Source organism: Nicrophorus vespilloides, unplaced genomic scaffold, assembly GCF_001412225.1.
Source record: "Nicrophorus vespilloides isolate i.1.1-1 unplaced genomic scaffold, Nicve_v1.0, whole genome shotgun sequence".
NCBI lineage: Eukaryota > Metazoa > Arthropoda > Insecta > Coleoptera > Silphidae > Nicrophorus > Nicrophorus vespilloides.
This window is the reverse complement of record NW_017100112.1, coordinates 1,092,509-1,112,651: the sequence shown is the minus strand read 5'-3', so window position 1 is coordinate 1,112,651 and position 20,143 is coordinate 1,092,509. Positions and strand designations below refer to the sequence as shown.

Here is a 20,143-nt window from a genome sequence, read left to right as displayed (position 1 = left end):
TTTAAATTTTAAAGCTAGTAACTTTATGACCGAGTAACAAATTTTACAAATTAAAGAAAATAATCGCATTGACCTACTCTCATTTTTGTTCGGTTTAAACTAATTATTGGTATAATTCCGGACACGGGAATTCCAGGTGCAACGCACGCGAGTTCCATATATGAAGGCACGCCTCGAAGTCTTAATCTCTCTCTGTTGAATGCATTGCAATTTTCTTTGATAATATGAACTTTTCGCAGCCTTCGGACTTTGCTCGTTAAGTAATTGAAGATGTTTCAAATTGACAAATGTATATAAATAGAAATGGATATAATGCGAAATCGATTAAAGGCGTTACGTAACGTCGTACGCTTTCGTCCAATAATTAGTTTGATATAATTATGGTGATGACTTTATTTATAGAACGAAAATTGTTTGTAAATATGAATGTTATGCGGATTGAGTATAAGGACGAACATTCTGGATGTGATTTGCTTGCAATGCTGACTGAATTTAAAGCTATTTCCATAAATGAATGCATGTTGTTCGTCTACGATGATGCATATTGCTATATGCAGTTTAAGGTTCATTGGTGGGATGGTAGATGTCAGTAAATGTCGTCCGAAGTGTTATTATTGATTTTTGAATAAGTATATGGAGTACGTATATATATATAATAGTGCGCAGTTTACTAATTGTCAACATTTTACAATTACGCTCGTCGCGTACGTAAGATAATAAAATAAATATAAACAATGATATCATATGTATTTTACTTAAACAAATCTACGATGATCGTGGAAATACAGTGCGAATTCAGCGGCACAGCGAATGAAACCTGCATCTAACCTAACATGACGTGTCTGGCTTTAAGAAGTACTACAAATTAAAAGGGTGATTTCGGTAGTGCCCTAACAATTCACTAACAGTAGTAAATAAAATATTTTTTGCTAAAATCATGGGCGGCTCTGTCAGCCAAGTCTTTCAATCAGGCAGTGCCCTGCTCTCAACCAGCCATGGCCATAAAGTGTCCGATCCAACCAGGCAGAAAGTGCAAACAGTGTTTGATGCATTGCGTGCCAACCCCAAAGTCAGTGTGCAAAGACTAGAAGGACTTCTACAGCAGATCCCCAAAGTATTTGTACATTGTCCTCCATGATATTGAGTAACTTGATCAATTTTACAATTTTTGTAGCACGAGAATATACTTGCAATACATGATGACGCTGGTTACAACCTGCTGCAAAAGTGTGTTGGTGCTAACAATGTTGATTTAGTGAGGTGGTTGTTGGCACGGCACAATGCAGATGTCAACAGGTGTCCTTGCAGTTTACCCTTGCACATAGCCTGTCTCAAAGGGTATACCCAAAGCAATAGATATATAAATTGTTGTTATACTTGTTTACTTTTGTTTATAGTCATGATGAGTGTGTTGATTTGTTGTTGAAAAATGGAGCTAAAGTTGATGTGGAAGCAAGAATGTGCTGGCCAGGGACACACAGCAGCAACTGTGAAGAGATTGGAAAATACTGTATTTTCATTCTAATTAGATCTTGGTGTATTTTTATTAATGAGTAATTTTAGCTGCTATTCAACAGGATGAGGCATGCATTGAAAGGGATAGGGACAGGGCTCCAAGTAAACTGCAGTCTGCAATGTACTATGCCCTGGATGGTGATCAAGTCAATATACTCGTTATGTTAGCGCAGAAATGCGAAGATCTATGGGTAATTTCCTATCTAACTATTATTAGAACCAATCTGATATCAACTGTTTAGAATGTTGTATTTCGATCACGTAAACCGCTTTTGCATGCGGCTTGCGAGAGAGGGGCCTGGAGATGCACCCAATTCCTTGTGACTGAGCGCAGTGAAGAAATACACATCCTGAAGGATGAATATTATCCGATACATTATGCTGTGTCGCACGACAGCAAATTCCTAGAGTTGTTAATCACCGCAGGAGCTGATACGACGGTGCGAACAAGCACACAGCAGATGACTTTACTACACGTTGGTTAGTAAATTATTCAAATGAACAGGATCAATGCTATTTCTTACCTTGACACCTAACTTAATGAGAAAGAGATCAATTGTGTTGAGGCAATTTCCGTCTGTATTATTTCACGAGCGCGTGACATCGATTATTCCGTTTCCAATTGTGGGTCAAAAAGTTCAAAGCCATTAGTAGGAGTAGCGTGAAAAGTTTCTGAACATGTTTTAAAAAAAGTAATGACCTTTAAAGAATTATTGTTTGGAAATAGATAATTTAAAAAAAATACTTTAATTTGTTGTTGTGGATAAATGATTTGTCTTTAATATTTATATGTTGGTTTCAGTTCTTTTAGTTGCTCATAAGTCGGCGGAAGATACAATATCAACTATACGATTGCTGTTGGATAACGGATGTAAGGAATTAATAAATACACCGGATACTTTGGGAAATACGCCATTACACGCCCTCATAGTAAGATACGCCCTGGAGGAAGCCAGATATGGTTACGATAAGTGGAACAAATGGGATGTGCTGCATTTGGTAAGGTACCTCCTTCAATCCGGTGCAAAGCAGTCGATAAATCAAGCCGGTAATTCCGCCCTGGCTTGCGTCTTGAGGCACGTCAGAGACTGGGAAATCTGCTACGAATTGCTCAACATGCTCTTGAACGAAGGCGGCCTACCAAATATGGTCGGAAGAGATGGATCTGTGCCAATTATGATTTGCCTTGTGCCATTAATCAACAAGGATCCTTTGCACCATTTCACTCATAGCATGAAGGTAAACGCATCAAGCTGAAGTCATAATCGTACCAATTATACCGACTATTTCGCAGGTGTGCTATTTGAATTGCATTAGGATCTTACTGAAGTACGGCGCGAATCCGAACTGCAGCTACCGCGCCAACTTGACGCCGCTGCACGTACTGGTCTTCACCGTGTCCGAAAACATCACTTTGAACTGTGATAGCCAGAAGAAGTTGAACTTCGAGTTTATTAAAAATTTGTTAATACTGTTGCTCACCCACGGGCTAGATCCCAATGTGAGGGTCAGCAACAAAACTCAGCACATCCTTCAATCATGCATGGACATGATCCAGAACGTGCGCGACTGCAAGGACATCAATTACATCTACGACCTGACACTTACTCTCATCCAATACGGAGCGAACGCTGATTTGAGCCTCAATATCTCGGAGGCTATCAAGAATCAGCCGATACAACATTCTCAGACGTTCTGGAAGAGCAAGAACTACATACTGTATTACTACATTATGCTTGTTTCGCGCAAAGAGAACATCATCATGGATCCCAACATGTCCTTCTCGAAAATAATAATGCTATTTTACCTTGTGATGGAGCACAGGCAATTATTCGAGTGCCTGCAAATACTGTACACGCAACAGCTAAGCTTGGTTCCTGGTAAAATGACGGAACCTCTTACTTACATCATACGCCATTTGTACAAAAGACCTCGCAGTCTTAAGCAAATGTGTCGCGTAAGGATACACAACTGCATGGGTAGGAAGCCCGGTCTGTTCATCAACAAGCTTAATCTTCCTACACCTCTTAAAGATTATTTATTGAATTTCAAACCGTAAGGTATGGCACATAATAACGATATTTTTGGTTGAGCTGCACTTTTATAATTTACGTAGTATTCGAAGTGGTTAAGTTGATTTATTGCCAAACAGGGTTTTGTACAAAATAGCAACAAAATGCCAAAGATTTATTAGATCTGAGATTTTATAAATTCTTTTAGTGTGAAGTGAAACCCAGCGGCAAGATTTTATTGTTTCAATGCCGTGCGGAATCCTTCCTATTTTCTTTCTTGTTTCTATTTGATATTTTCTATGATGACGGAAAATCTTAGATGCTATTTTGTGATTATATAAATGGACATACGATTGCAAAAAAGTGCCTAACGAATACGAAACTTGATGGAAGTAAAGGAAGCTAAATTCGTTATTGGGTTTGTTTGATTTCGAATCGTGTGATTTGTGTGATGATTGGTTGCGATGTCCAATGAAAGAAAAATATCTTGCAGATGATAAATATTTATATGAATACATCTTTGGTTGCATTCAAATTCACAATTGTTGGAAGAAAATGAATATAATATTAATGTTGATATAATTAATAAAACACATGAAAAATGTCCAGCTTTTTAATTAATTCCCAAATTCATTTACAATATTAATGTCACGTATTGTCAGTCATGTATTTCTAATAATCGAAAGAAGCTGATTTATAGAAAATATGCTAACTTATAAATCTAACGTTATCAAGAAATTAATGTTTATATAATATACTTACATGAAAATAGTAGAAATCATTTATACCTACCCAGTTGAACAAAACATGTTTTCATTTTGATCTGTGACAAAATAATTTGCTTGAAAAGATGAACCTGTCACACTTGGAAGTAAATACAAACAAGAAATATAATTTAATAAATTTTTAATTACGAAATTATAAATTAAATAATTTATTAAATTAACAAATTTACACATTATAATTTTTTACATTTTTTTTATGCGATTTCAAATCCTCATTACATATCATAACTTAGTAATTAAAAAAAAATTATCGTACCCAAGTATATAATATTATATATTCATTTTTTTTCTTTATTCCATTTACTTGTTCTCTCATTCAATCAGGCTTACAAATGATAACACAAAATGTTTGTAAAGTATATGTGACCTATTATAATAACAATGGTAATGAAAACGTATGACTGTGTTTTTGGTGCGTGTCTATGTGGGAGAGGCAAATAAAACAATTGGAAGTTAGAAATCGTATGTAACAACATGGAGAAACAAAAAAAATTGTCCAAACGAGATGCACAAGTATAATGTAAATGAGAAGAAATAAGATATAAAGGTAAAGTTATTTTTGGCGCATGAAATAAATAAAAAGCGATATGACCTTAACTGTCGCGAGAAAACAATATATATGTGTGTGTGTATATATATTTAGATACTAAACCCTATTGTGAAAAAGTTAACTAAAGGCGAAAAAGTATATCCATAATAAAGAATAATAAAGCAGATTTATCTCGGTATTAACCTATGAAGCTAAGTAACAAATTAATAATATTAATTAATAATAATGAAAAACATATTTTTTCCATTTAAGAATCATGAATTCTTAAAAATTAGATCGCCGCCCGAATCGTGATTCAGCCGAGCAATGTTTAAAATTAAATCAAAGCTTGCACAAGTTTTAATCTCGGATGAATTACACCGAATCACGACGACAAATAGAAGACTTTGAAAACTTTTTACATCCCGATGAACATACGAGCTCAGAAACAAAAAAAAAACTACTATTTATAAACTAAAAACGATCTGTATATTAGTCTGTACAATTTGAATCAAGCTTGTTAAAGAAAACAACGAAATAATAAGAGAAAAATAATCACATTTATGGCATTTCTTTGCGGTATATTGTAAAATCTTATATAATATATTAATCTAAATAAAAATATTAATTCATTCATACAAGTACACACATTCACAAAATTTCTTAAGTCTATCTAAAAAAAAAAGAAACAATAATTCTCCTAACTTAACCTAACGAAAATAAAAATAATATAAACAAACTAAAAAGAGTTTAGTGATAATAGAGAATTAAATAAAAGTTTATCATTAATAAGGCATTGATTTCATTTACATAAATTTCGAACAAAAAGTGAAATAATTCGTATCAGTGCTAAATCCTTTTCGAGATAATACATTTTAAATAATTCAGTGCTTCGAATAAATTTTTGACCATCAAATATACAAAAAAAAAACACATAAACAAAACAAATTTTAAAAAAAGAAGAAGAAAAGTATATAAATTAACGAATGATTAAACTTAACTGGAATTACTTGCGTACTAATTTACGTTTCTTTTCTTTTTTTAAATTATTATTTTGTTGCTTTTATGTACCGTGTAATAAAGTACAATAATCACAGTTCAAATTTAAGCAGATCAAAATCAATCCCGGCGAGAGAAAATAACAAACAAACAAGGAATGATTTTCAATCCATCCGTTGAAAGCAGTATAAATTGAAATGATAAACCCTCGGCATGGTCAATAAAATCAATACAGTACTAAATCTTTAAGGCTAAAGAAATTATCGCTAAGAAAAACAAAATAGTAACGGGGAAAAAATATATATATAGAGGAGAGACACTTAAGCTTTTTTCCACTTTCTTTACACGTCCAACAAATTTCTTTACATGCGCGCTTCGTCTTATATAAAAAAAATATATAATTAAACTTGAGTGTCAAACGCAAAAAATATACATTATCTAGTATTACATTACATACTATATATCAATCATTTTTTTTTGCATTGAATTGGCAAAGTTTTCAATTTTTATATATAATATAAAAACCATTTTTTTTATTTACAACAACAAAATATAATCATTCAATTCCCAATATAATAGACAAAAGTCACATGTTATGTATGCTCGCTCTTGTATATATAGAGTTTTTATGTACAAATGTTGCTGTCAGCGGGAATCCTCTTAGATTTAAAATGTCATTAAATATTTCTTTCCTTTCTTTAAATATAATATATATATATATTTATAATGATGTAAGGCGGGACTACCTCAACAACGTATTACCGACAAAATTGTAAAAGTGTAGTGTATATAGTTTCATATGCAAAACTACCTGTATGTATATATATATTTATATAAGTTTTGTTTAATATTTATGCGCTGATATACTCAATAAAGAAAAATAATCTTCTCTTACGATAAATCTGCAAACAGAAAAGCAGGTATTACATTAGCAGGTATTAGGTAAAATTTTCGCGTATACTCACAACTAGGTACAGATGAATAATTTTTTTGTATCTGGTCATATGTGAACTTGACGAAGGCATCGTATTGTTCGGCTAGTTTTGTTGTGAGGACATTATCATACTCTTCCCTAATTTCTGATTCCTTTTCCCTAAGCATTCGTTCACAAATTAATCCCACCTATAAATGAAAATTACACATTAGATATTTAGTTCTTTATTGTAAATATTTGAATAAGTTAATTAACGTATAACAATCACTTAATCTCTAGATCAGCGGTCGCCAACCAGTGATCCGCAGGGTAATATGTATATACAGTGGAACCTCGCTTAACGAGCACCTTGCATAACGAGCATTTCGCTTAACGAGCAAAAATTAGTTGTAAGAAATTGATTCGCTTAACGAGCGAAGTTTCGCATAACGAGTAACGATGAGAAGAGAAGTCCCGGATTGCGCGCCTGCTACATCATTTTTAAAACTTGTGTACACATATTATGTGTATTTTTGAATATGTTTCACTATACGAGTATTTCATTATACGAGTAAATATCCAGAAATTTTGGAACGAATTAAACTCGTTAAGCAATTTTTTATTTATTGTTTTCTGATTTTGTTTTTTTTTTGCAATTTTGCAATAAGATCACGTTTATAAAAGACCCAATGTAAAAACAAGTAATTTCATATCTTATTTTTATAGAAAAGAATCATTGTAGTGCTCCACGGGATTACAAATTTTGAGTTTAGTGATCCGTGAGGTCAAAAAGGTTGGCGACCGATGCTCTAGATCAGATGGCGAACCTATGACACGAGTGTCAGTGGACACACGGCGAGACTTTTGGGTGACATGTCAAAAAAAAATTATGTTCACCACACATGAAAAAAATTAGAATTCAACACAAAAGGTTCGCCATCACTGCTATAGATAATAAGTATATTCAATTACTAACATTTCATAGATTACGTAAATTTATTCATATATATATATTTAATTCCATAAATGTAACTAATCCAAAAAGACTACAAAATATTCTTAGAAGCTATACATACTATACACATGTTTTCGTTGTATAACATATGTATATAGGCAGGTGACGTCAATAATATGAATGTTATTTACAATTATAGAATTGAAATTGCGTAAGGTCATAAATAACTTGAGACATATTTGAATTGCTTATTAAAGAAGAACTGTTTAAAATTTCAAGTTATCAATGAAGTTGCAAAAAGAACAACAGATTAAATGAAATAGAGATGACGTAAGAACAAACATTGGAAATTTACCTGCTTAAATGTGAACACTGGTTTTTCTGATTTTGATGGTGATTCCGTCTGCTCACCTCCTGAGCCGCTGTCGTTGTCTGAATTCGAACCAAATTGAAGCTGTTTACGCCTCTGGAACCGTTTCAATTCTGCCCTTATGTTTGCTGCCATTACTTCTGAAAGATACAATGCGTCAATACACAATTACATAACAGAGAATGAAATGAAAACATTGTATATTAATAGTGAAATAAGAACTACTGAAAACGAGCCAGCTCATTTTACATATGGAAATAAATAAATAATTATGGCTATCAATCAAAACTTTAAATACAGTACTCAATACTCAACCAAATAAAAACATTAGATAAAATGTCTGAATATTAATAATGATGAAAATATGAGTATATTTATAAAACTGGTATACAAAATATAGCAATTTAAGAAAAGTGAAACTTAATCTACATATAAGTAGTTTTTTTGAAGGGATATAATACAGCTTTTTCAGAATTAAAGGAAATTCTACCTTTTTTCAAATTTTCACAAAAAATAACGAATTTCAGAGAACACTAGTAGTAAGGTTCAAAATACAATTTTCAATGAAATTTGTAATTGAATGAAGTAACTAGAATTTGGTCATACATTTTATCACTAACTTTAGACCTACTAATAAGCTGTTATGACTTTAGAATATTAAAATAATTCATAAAATGCCTACTATTTTTTTTTTCAGGCGTTATTTTTAAAGTGCTAAGTAATTCAAAACTATTAGTAATATAATAAACTAGTTTTGTTAGGAATATGATTCATCTTAAAAATAAATTTGAGATGACTTGAATTTTCATAGGATTAAATAAAAGTGATATAAATATAAACAAATTGTATACAAAATAATAATAATAATACAGATAGTGTATGATGTAAAACATGTTAAAGTTCAAATAATTTATATATGGAAGTTTCTTTCTGTAATGTTGCAATTACTTCTTTTTGTTTATGTAAGTTCAAGACCAAAAGGTTAGGTTATGATAATCACGGAGTTCAAATGTATTTCGTTTTATAAAAGCCATCCAGTGAATAACAAAAGAAACGGCATATGCAAATTGGATAACGTGAAACAATGGGTAGTTTCATTTTATTTTTCACTGGAAAATATTTAATAGCCATAACAATGTTTGTTTTGTATTTACATGGTCTGATAATAAATCAATGCCAACAATTACTCATTATGTTTCATTTTTTATATCAAAATTTGATAATTATAATAGCTTACATTTATAAATGTAAGCAACTTTTCAAAGAATTAATTGCAAAATATGCAAAAAAAAAAAATAAGCCATGTCATAAAATAATGGTTAGAACTTATATCGACTTGCAAATGAAACTGTCGAAATACGTGGGAATGATTGATGTATTGTTTATTGTAATATTAAAATTTTGACACTTTTCAGTGGATATATATATATTTTTTTTATGAATGGATTACAATGAGTTTCAATCAGCTGATGTCAATCACAAATGTCAACAAATTGCATTTGACATATCCCGTAATGAATGGCTTCCCTTGTCTATTATTATTATTCCGGCGTTTGCTAGATAACATTTGGAAGCCGGGCGGAGATGAATAGTGCAATTCGGAATTTGAAGGCATACCTGGCGTGAGATTTTTGCCAACGACGTCCGGGAAAAAGGAACTGGAAGGCGTACTCGTCACCGACGCCGACTGTGAGGCGGATTGATGGTGGAGGCCGATGGGCGAGACCATGGGCCTTTCCTTCGAAGGGCTTGGAGTACCACAGAACGGAATGCATCTTCTCCTTTTCGCAGGCCTAGCACCTAAAACGGGTTCCCAATCCAGAGACCTTTTCAGTGTAGCACACGCCATTTTTGATTCGAACTTCTTCTGTCACAGAGATGCCTACAGCCACAGTAAATAATAATGCACTTGTCTCAGAGACCACTAGATTTCAGAAATGGTCACCCAAACACATCCAATAGACACAAGAAACTCACTGGATACTAAAATTTTAACGTATTTCACAAATGGAGGCCAAGATGTTTCTGGATTTTCCCAAGCTAGCATCTACACCAATATGGCGAACAGAAATACGATACGAAACATTCGGGTCGGTTGCCAATGGATATCCACCAACAAAAGTCGTTAAACGACAGCGCATGCTCACCAACTTAGGAAAACAATTAACTATAGTTCCAACGTACACCGAGAAGCACTACAAACCAAGGGGACCAAGCCCAAGTCTTATGAGAAATCTGTTGTATAGTCACTGCGGTGGCGTTCCTTAGTGCATGGAGAGCACATAACGCGGCGCCACAAGTACCAGCAAATATAATAGCGCCAAATAATTTGAAATTTCAAACAATAAAATACTTTCGCATATATTTTACCTATATTTAATTTATCCTTTCAAATGGTTTTTATTGCTTTAACGTTTTCGCACTATTTACTACTTTTAACCGAGTTTGTTCTGATCCAAATAAGTTTAATTATTAAACATTTTAGTCTTTCTTAAGACTTATATTACTAGTGATTAGTCTAATAATTAGTATTGTTAAATTAGTAGGATGGCGATAAAATCCTTGTGCCATTGGATATATTTAATTATTTTATTTTAGCTTTTCAGTCTGATTGAAGGAACATTTGCGAGGACTATAAGGTGGGATAAATTTCACTAATTTGTTTTAGGCTATTTAGAATTTCATTTAGGATTTAAATAAACTGAACAACAAGTAAACTCCAGTAAGTGTATATTTAAAATGTATTGCACAATAGTAAACAAATATAACTATTCAGAAATTGGATGTATATCCAAAAATACATACATTGTACTGAAAATACTGCACCTCTCCAATATGCTTCAGATCACTTACCGTTAGCCATTACAGGGGTTGAATTGAGCCAACAAAATATCCTTTTTCATTCCTGACTTTGTTGGTACTTTTACATGCTGGATTGAGTAGGTTCGATACCTACTTACTCAAGTAATTGTTGTGAAAACCATATTTGATTCATTATGTTATTTCATCTGCAAAATGGAGAAATTAATTAGTAGACATATGAAATATCTAAACATTAGCTAATCAGGAAATAACGAATGTAAGGGTAAGAATATATTAGTAACTTTTATTTATTTCAATACATTATTTTTAGATTTAGTGAGTAATAGTAAAATTAACTAATATATGTGGTACTGAACTTGTAATAATATAAATGAACATTTAGTTGGCTAAATTTACAGAGAAGCCTGTAATTATTTATGTAATTGTATAATTTGCAATAAATAGTAATATTAGATAATGTAAAAGTAAATTATATATGTAAAATATCACCTTTAAATTTAATAAATGTCGAGAATGTGGATGCCACTGGAACACAGCTCACACTTTACACAGTAAATATTTAGGTTATGTTTGGGTACATTGCTTTCCATTGCTTTTGTTTGAATTAAGGTTCCATAGAGACCACTGAAGATGGCGCCACTCGATTTTAAAATTTGCGAGAGCACGCCACCACACAGCGTCTTTGGTCCCCTGCTACAAACGTTTAAACCCACTCGTTTTCTTGTTTTAAGGTTGGTATACAAGGTTATTCAATGACGTGTAGCGGCGACTAAAGTGGCGCCTCTGCAGGGTTCTTATCGAACCTTCAACAAAAATAAAGCTACATAATCGCAATATTTTTACGCCTTTTTAACCGATTAGAGCAATTAAAACTTGTTAAATTGTTATTAATACATTTATTTAATTAAAATGTGTATTTTATATAATTATAGTACAAGGTATAGCAAAACCTTCACACTATAATAAAAATAAAACAAAACGGTAACTGATGTAGAGGGCTATTGAATAGGGTTTGTCGATTTTTAAAACCCGGTTTTTGAAAACCGGTTTTTAAAGGAAATTTATGTACTTCGAAAACCGGTTTTTTTTCAACTAAAATAACGATTTTTGAGCCTAAACTTAAAATATAAAATTTATTGAATTATTTTAATTATTTGATTTAAAACATAAAAATGTTGACACAAAATCGTATCTGTTAAGTGAATTGAAAAAAATGAAAACTGAAATTAGTTGTAAAGTATAAGTTTAGTAAGGTTTTTAGTTAATTTACAAAATCCACAATACGTTTAGACAAACACGTCTAGCTTATTTATTTCACTAGCTTCAATCAGTTTGTGGACAAATATTATCAAGATTGCATTCAAATTATTAAATAGAAGATGACTGCGATGATGAAAAGCGGTGGAGAAGAAAATCAAATAACAGATTGTTTTGAAAAAATCAATTCATAAATACATGAAGATGTGAATTTGGATGGTACAAAGAGAAGAACGAATTTTAATTTATTTAATGCTCTAAAGACGATTAAACCCAGTTTTCTAGGAAGTGAGAGTGAGAATTTCTGTAAATTTTGTATGCGCTAAAAGTTGTAAAAATCCCAATTCTCATTTTTTTTTGAACATTCGAAAACCGGTTTAAGCCGGTTTTGTATAAAATAGAGTAGAAAACCGGTTTTTGTTTAAACCCTACTATTGACCGTAGATCTTTCTGCCCTAAAGGGTCTAATTATGCATTAATAAGTAAATTATAGACAATGTAATTTTATTCTTATTTGTATGAATAAATGTTCCTTTTAAATGCCTACAACATAATACAAATATATATATATTTATTTACATAATATTGATCTATTGAATACTGAGAAATCTATTTTATCTTTATTAATATGGATTTATATTTATATTATTTTAAATTATAATATAATAATATGTATACATATTTGCATTTCAGAAACCTTTTACAAATAATTCTTCATAATTACTAAAATGTGTTTCATAAATTTACAATAAATATGTACAAGTATACTGTAAATAGGATAATGGTCTAAAAATTATCCAAATGTAAATAATAAGAATTTTTGTCATCCTTTTCTTTTTAAAGCATATTTATTTATTAATAAAACGGAAAATATGGCCCTTTATTTATTTGTAAACAAATATGCAATAAATTATGTTTAATTATAGATTTATTAATATTTTAAGACTAATTAAAGTCATCTAGATTTTTGAAAAAAAATCAAAAGTTGGTTGGATTGCGCCATCAAAGTGTCAGACATAAAATTTGTCATAAGCCTTAATTCCTATTGGAATAATATCAAATTATTATTTCAATTATCCAATGTAGTAATTCGATTTTCTTTCAGATTTTAAAATTTCCTTCCTGCAATATAATAATTTTAAAATATTATATATCAATGTAATAACTACAGATAGATAAATTCATAATTTGATAGATAATACAGTTGTAAGTGTACTATTTGCTAGGTGGTGCAGTTGCTACACAGATCATGTTGCTATAGGCAACCAAATATACACTAAGTCAAAGGTTTATTTGTATATAAAACAAAATGTATTTTAACGTTCTTCTTAATACCATACAAGGGGTCTATATCGCAAGCCCGACAACCGAAAGACCGTCTATTGAAATCCCGACGTTCAAAATCCCGACTATGTCAAAATCCCGACTATCATAATCCCGACAATGTAAATCCCGACTTTATCGAAAACCCGACTACCATAATCCCGACAATCAAAATACCAACTATATCGAAATTCCGACTACCATAAAAATGTTATTGTAGAAATTTATAATAATAATAAGACACTGTCTTATTGGGCTTCTTTTTGCCCAATTAAGAATATTTTATTTGATTCTGTAAATTTACAAATAATTTTAGTAAGTATGATATATTAAACCATGATAGAAGTAAATCTATCCCAAGATAGGTTCCTATTGTGTAACACGAGCTATATGCTATTTTCAACATTTAATTTATTTTTTAAACCGTGTAAGAGCGAAAATGTGTTAAGATAGTACCGTGTAATACAAGGGATTAGTGTACAACTATGGTATCTATACATTACTTTAAGAACTTTCCCAGAAGATGGAGCTAACTTCTTTACGGCGTGGATCGGTGACATTCTTTGTTGATCCTCGCACATAAATGTAGTATGTACTTTCGAAACCAGAGGACTCTTGAATGCTTTTCTGTTACTTATTTTGCTATTTCGTTATTTATTGTTATAAAGATTATATTAACTAATATGATGTAATGGCACAAAGAGCAAAAGCTCACAAAAGGCCACAAATCTAATAACAACATAAATGTAATATAATTAACAATTTAATAAAGAAATTAAAACTGAACTGAACTAACTAATATGTCTTTTTTAAATTTAATATATTTATTGGTCATACAATATTACCAAAGGGCTATCAATCAAGAAATAATAATATGTATTTAATGGAAGTTATATATACTACATTCTATTTTGTTTTATTATGTATAATCAGAGAGTTGAACCGGAACCGAACCGTAAAACGAAATTAACTGGAATATTTCACTGAACCGTAACTGTAACCGGAACGAAAAATTGCTCAGTTGAAAAACCGAAAACGGAATTTTAATTACGGTTAAATTCGGTTAAATTATTTTTTTTTCATTAAATTAATTTATAATTGCTTTCTTTCATGTATGCTCTAGTATTTTGGTTTATTTATATAGTCATTCGAAAAAAAAAAATTTTAGTCAGTCTATTCTGAAGACCGATGAATACTCCGAATTATTTTTTCAAATAAACAAATAGATAATAAAGAAAACCGAAATTCGTGGGAACGCCTCAATCACCACCAATTAACCACCGACTAAAAAGAGAAAATTTGATGGCAAGCATAAGTCTTGCCCAACTAACATTAGAACAAACTCAAATGAAAGTGACTAAAAAAGGATATTACTGTAAACATGTCTGAAGAAACATTGCAAAGTGCATGTGTTGAACTAGTGACTAATTAATTTTTATTTCTTTTGTATTTTCAATTTTATAATACGGGAATTTGGTAAATAAAATTAAATAAAAATTTGATATTTGGACTTGATTTTAAATTTCAACTGACCAATTTAAATTGTTTTTTTTATCGATTTTCAATTTTAATTTCAACCGGAACTGAACCGAAATTTTTAGACGAACCGAAACCGAATCTGGAATGATATACATTTACTTGGAACGTAACCGTAAACCGGAACAAAATTTATTATAGAAATAGTAATACAATTAAAAATAATATATCATACGAAGTTGCAAATAAGTAGTTATATAATTTAATAAATTTTGCTCATGATTTAGATGCAAATCTAAAAAGATGCTACCAAAAAATAACTGAAAATTGTTGAATTAAAAAGAAACAGGAATTGAATTTAAAAAATCTCGAAACAAATATCTATACTGTTGTTCACGTTGATGTAATTCTGTAATAAATCAACAAGTCCGGAAAGGTAAATGAAGCATTGATGTAAATCAATTTCTTTTTCGTTTTGGATTTCGTTTGTAATCGTGGCCATCGGAATGAGTTGAGTGACGTGCAGGGCTTCAGTTTAATCCCATTAACGGCCTCCCAATTTGAATATCTAATTTCCCTGATTGGTTTGATATATCTCCGATCGTTATCAGTTGTACTCACCTCTTCTTCGTGACGTGTCATTTATGCTAATACTTCCCCCTCGGAAATGATTTCATACGCGTAAGGGTCATCCAAACAACGGACAAAAAAATTATATGTAACACGCATTCTTCATTATTCCGCACATAAATTACAGTATTTCAGCTACTTCTTAATTAATTTGATTCTGATAACATTTCCAACACCAAATTTTAAATAAGAATTTGTTATTTTTATTACATGTACTCATTCTGGACTAAACAATAAATATTGTTGAGACAATAATAATCATTTTTGTAAGAGGTAAACATCAATTAAATATTTATGACTTTATTTTATTTTGAATACGATTTGTCGGTTTTTAAAATCCGGTTTTTTGTAAACATTTGTATAATTGGAAAGCCGGGTTTTCGATCTAAAACACCGGTTTTTAAGCCTAGATTTAAAATATAAAAGTGAATATATTAATTTAATTATTTCATTAAAAACATACAAATTTTGACATAAGATCGTTTCTCATAAACTATAATATTAAATCCTTAGTTTCTTGAAACAAGCAGAAAATCGGGAAGAAATTAAGTCTTATTCTTGAGTGCCAAACAAGATGAAATATACTAAACTTATAATCGTGATAGAAAGATTTGTATACTTAAAAATGTGATGTTTTAACTCTCAATTACATCATTGAATGAGCAGAACACTGCTCATTCCTTAAAGTTGGAAAACCAATACGTTATTCATCTGAGGCTTTAGGACGACAAGATTTGAACTTATAACATATAACTTATAACATATTTATAATTATGTCAAGTGATTTAGAAAATATGAAATCTGAAATTAGTTATAAGCTGTAAATATACGAATTCAAAAGAGAATTAGTAACACTTTTTCTTTATTTTCATTTTTCTTGGTATTGAAGGAAAAACAGAAGAAAGCAAAACTTAGATTCATTATTTAATGTACTAAAAACGATTAAAAATAAAGAATAAAATAATATTTTATGGTCATTTATTCTCTATTTTTTTTTTGTGAAAATTCGAAAACCTATTTAAATCGGGTTTATAGAAAAGTTGAGATTCGAAAACCGGTTTTTGTATAAACCCTAATTTTCAATATAGTTTAAGTATTATTGTTTGTTATGAGATATATAAGGATAAAGATTCATGTCATTATCATACAATTAATTGAAGTTAACTATTTTTTTTTAACATTACATAATTTATATTATTTGATCAATGTTATTTGTAGAAAGATATAAATCAAGCCTTCATGAGTTTTTTTTGCTTGTCTTTACAAGACATCTTTGTTTGCGATTAAAGCGCAAATGTAGTAGTCACGACGTATATTCGGTAGCTGTTCCTGTGTTAAGTTAGTAAGATGGTTGGAGCAGCAATAGATTTCAATTGGTTGGGGTGGCGAATACGAATGTCCGTGGCTATAGATCAAACTCTCCCCTTCTTCGGCAGATCAGTAGATAGGGGATGTTGAGGGATTCCCTCCGGAGCGTCTTTATCGGGTAATCGTTTCGAATCCAATTGATCTATCAATATGTATAACGTCTTAACTGTTACTATGTCGTTATGTGAACATTTTTTATACGTCATTCAAACTATCCCAACATATTTACAACCAGGTACGATAGGAGGAAAAAAAACAGACATAATGACGAACGCAAAAACCACCCTCGAACGTAAATTTAATTCCTTTTCTATACGATTGTTTATTTTATTTTATAGAAAGAAACAGCCGTCCTTATCGGAATTTCATTCGAGCGAAATGAGGTTTGGCGCTGCTGTTTGTTCTTCCACCCCTTTTTTTTCTCTTACTTTTTTTTTGAAGTCAATTCGCTAGTCGAGCGGACAGGGAAAAAATCGCCGGCAATCTCTCAGAATCTTTATTATACCGACTTGAACTTATCGTCCTGCCAGCCTCGTCCCTGCCTATATTGAAAACACACCGCGCTCTGAATTATTTAAATATGCTAAAATGCACAAATACTTCCGCAGAATACGATCTCCGTTCACGCAGAAATAATAACGGATGCATTTGGATGTTTAAAATCATGCGGGATTCATTTTTAAATTGCACAAAGATTTTCAAGACGTTATTTTCAAAAATGATACTGTACAGAATATTCCTTCAGAGAGATATTTATTGCAATGATTTATCAACACAATGAATGATTACGTTTCTTAAAGTATTTGATTTTACCAAAATGTTTGATATTATCGAATAAATATGTTTTCTATTTATTACCAGTTACGGTTAATATAAACTCAATCTGAGTGATTTATTATATATAAAATAATTATATTTACTTGAAATTGTTCTAGTCCCAAGAAATAATATTAAAACCGAATACTCTGAAGGTCGAGGGTTTATACAAAAACAGATTTTTTATAAAATCGGTTTTAGAATCTCTACTTTTCTTCAAAATCGGTTTAAACCGGTTTTCGAATTTTCACAAAAAATAGAGAAAAGGGATTTTTACAACTTATTTTCTATTGTTCACACGGATCTATTGTACATACAAAATTTACAGATATAGAAAAAACATTCACTTGCTATTTCTAGCTGGGTTAAATCGTCTTTAGACCATTAAATAATGAATTAAATTATTCATTCTTCATTCTGTACCATCTAAATTAACGTCTTCAGGTTCTTAAAGATATTAATGATTTGTTTTTCTTTTTCTTCGCGACTTTTTCAACGTCGCAGTCATCTTCTATTTAAAAATTAGAATGAAATCTTGATAATATTTTTCCCAAAACTGAATTGAGCTAGTGAAATAAATAAGCTAGATGTGTTTGTCTAAACGTTCTGTGGATTTTGTTAATTAACAAAAAACCTCAATAAACTAAAACCTAAACAACTAATTTCAGTTTTCATTCTTTTCAATTCACCTAACAGAGACTTTGTGCCAACATTTTTATGTTTTTAATCAAATACTAAAAATAATTAAATTATTTCATCAATAGCCCTTTGTATCAGTTGACTTTTGTTCTTTTTATTTCTGTATACTGATGCAATAAACATTGTTATTATTATTTAAATAATTTTAAGTTTAGGCTCAAATACTGTTTTTTAAGTTGGAAAAACCGGTTTTAGAATTACATAAATTTCCTCTAAAAACCGGTTTTCAAAAACCAACAAACTCTATTAAAAATGGTTAACATTACTATTTATTTTTTAGATCAAAATTGCTCGAAATAACAATTTGTACACTAAATATCTCAAGTGTTAACAACGTGTACTAGCGTCCTATTTGTTTGTTGTTTACACTGCACTAATTTCGCTCAATTTGGTGCATTGCGCGTTAATTCAGTTTTATTAATCATTCCGTTAATAACTGAATTGGTTATAATGAAACGGTTCGCAGTATTTGTTGTAGCATTTATTATATAGTTTATGTGTATAGTGTACACTTATTTGAGTGTAGTGCAAACATCGGAGTGGTTGGTTATGCTGGACAACCCCTAAAAGTTGGTTCGGTCGCACTCACATGCGACGCACACAGAAAGAGGGGTTTTGTACGGTGTGTAAATATTGTGCGGGAGTGAGGGGGTAGCGCACCCCGCACTATATAATTAACCTTTTTATTACACAACCCTCCAGGAAGAAGAAATAATAATCCTGGAAAAGGTTGTGTGAGTGTGTAATTGTTTATATACTTGGTGGGGTTGCCGAGCGTCGGTGGCCGTCGAAGAGCCGTACAGTGAGGAAGAGGCGGTGAGAGGTGGCAGAGGTAGCGGCGGCGGCTCTTCGACCCCCGTTTATATACTAATTTAATGGGAGCACCGTTGCTGCCTTTTATTGTTTTATTCTAATTTCTGGAACCGGTTAAAAGTGATATTATTCTACACTGGGTTATTATGATTACCTTACTACTAATTATCGTGCTCGGATATTACTGCAAAATATACACTCTTCTCTCAAACACACATACACTCATACTCATCCAGCGTTGCTCTCGTCCGTCCCTGATATCACTCCAAACATTTCAAGAAATCCCCAAGCGATATTACTCTCAAATTTATTCAGGAACACTTTTCATCCTAATTTCCACTCCGTATATATATTTTCATTTCAAACTGCCTCAATCACAATTACCGCCTAGAATACTCCTATAACAAAAAATTAAATGTACTTGGTTTTATTCAATAATTTTATTACTATTGCGCCGTTTCATAAAGCCAGAGAAACTCAATTTTCAAAATCAAATCATAATATTTTTATACCAAATCGTTTTCATTTCTGTATAAATGCAAGCAAATATAATTAGTTCTAACATGTGAATAGTATTTTAAATATTATGAAAATATATATTTCAGTTCTAGAAGATTCTATTTTTAAGTATTAATATATATTATTTTTATACATTTATTTGAAACAATCTATTTACAATAAATAGTTGATAATCTGAACTTTGTGTTGAAAAATTAGTTCAATAATCATAATAATAAACAATATTTATTGTATAACAACATGCTAAGGCTATTGTTTTGAGTATTATTATTCTCATTAATTAATTATAATATTTTGTACTTTTTCTATATTCAGAGAATTATGTGAAACATGAGTGTGTC

The 20,143-nt window shown here is 31.0% G+C and overlaps 2 protein-coding genes across 3 annotated transcripts; one reads left to right on the top strand and one right to left on the bottom strand.

Annotated features, from left to right (window-relative positions):
- Positions 1–599: 599 nt before the first annotated feature.
- LOC108568633 (ankyrin-3) lies at positions 600–3,766 on the top strand. Its single transcript, XM_017929834.1, has 7 exons — positions 600–1,114; positions 1,175–1,338; positions 1,398–1,510; positions 1,564–1,706; positions 1,758–1,995; positions 2,318–2,754; positions 2,810–3,766. The coding sequence occupies exons 1-7, from the start codon at positions 938–940 to the stop codon at positions 3,572–3,574; spliced, it is 2,037 nt and encodes a 678-aa protein (XP_017785323.1). The 5' UTR covers positions 600–937; the 3' UTR covers positions 3,575–3,766.
- A 2,776-nt stretch (positions 3,767–6,542) lies between these two features.
- LOC108568647 (akirin) lies at positions 6,543–10,170 on the bottom strand. Of its 2 annotated transcripts, none has more exons than XM_017929854.1 (4): positions 9,696–10,170; positions 8,064–8,218; positions 6,806–6,962; positions 6,543–6,742 (listed from the first exon to the last, which is right to left on the bottom strand). In XM_017929854.1, the coding sequence occupies exons 1-4, from the start codon at positions 9,925–9,927 to the stop codon at positions 6,732–6,734; spliced, it is 555 nt and encodes a 184-aa protein (XP_017785343.1). In that variant the 5' UTR covers positions 9,928–10,170; the 3' UTR covers positions 6,543–6,731. The 2 variants fall into 2 exon arrangements, with proteins under 2 accessions (XP_017785343.1, XP_017785344.1); XM_017929855.1 differs by having other exon boundaries at positions 8,064–8,215.
- Between the last annotated feature and the right edge of the window lie 9,973 nt (positions 10,171–20,143).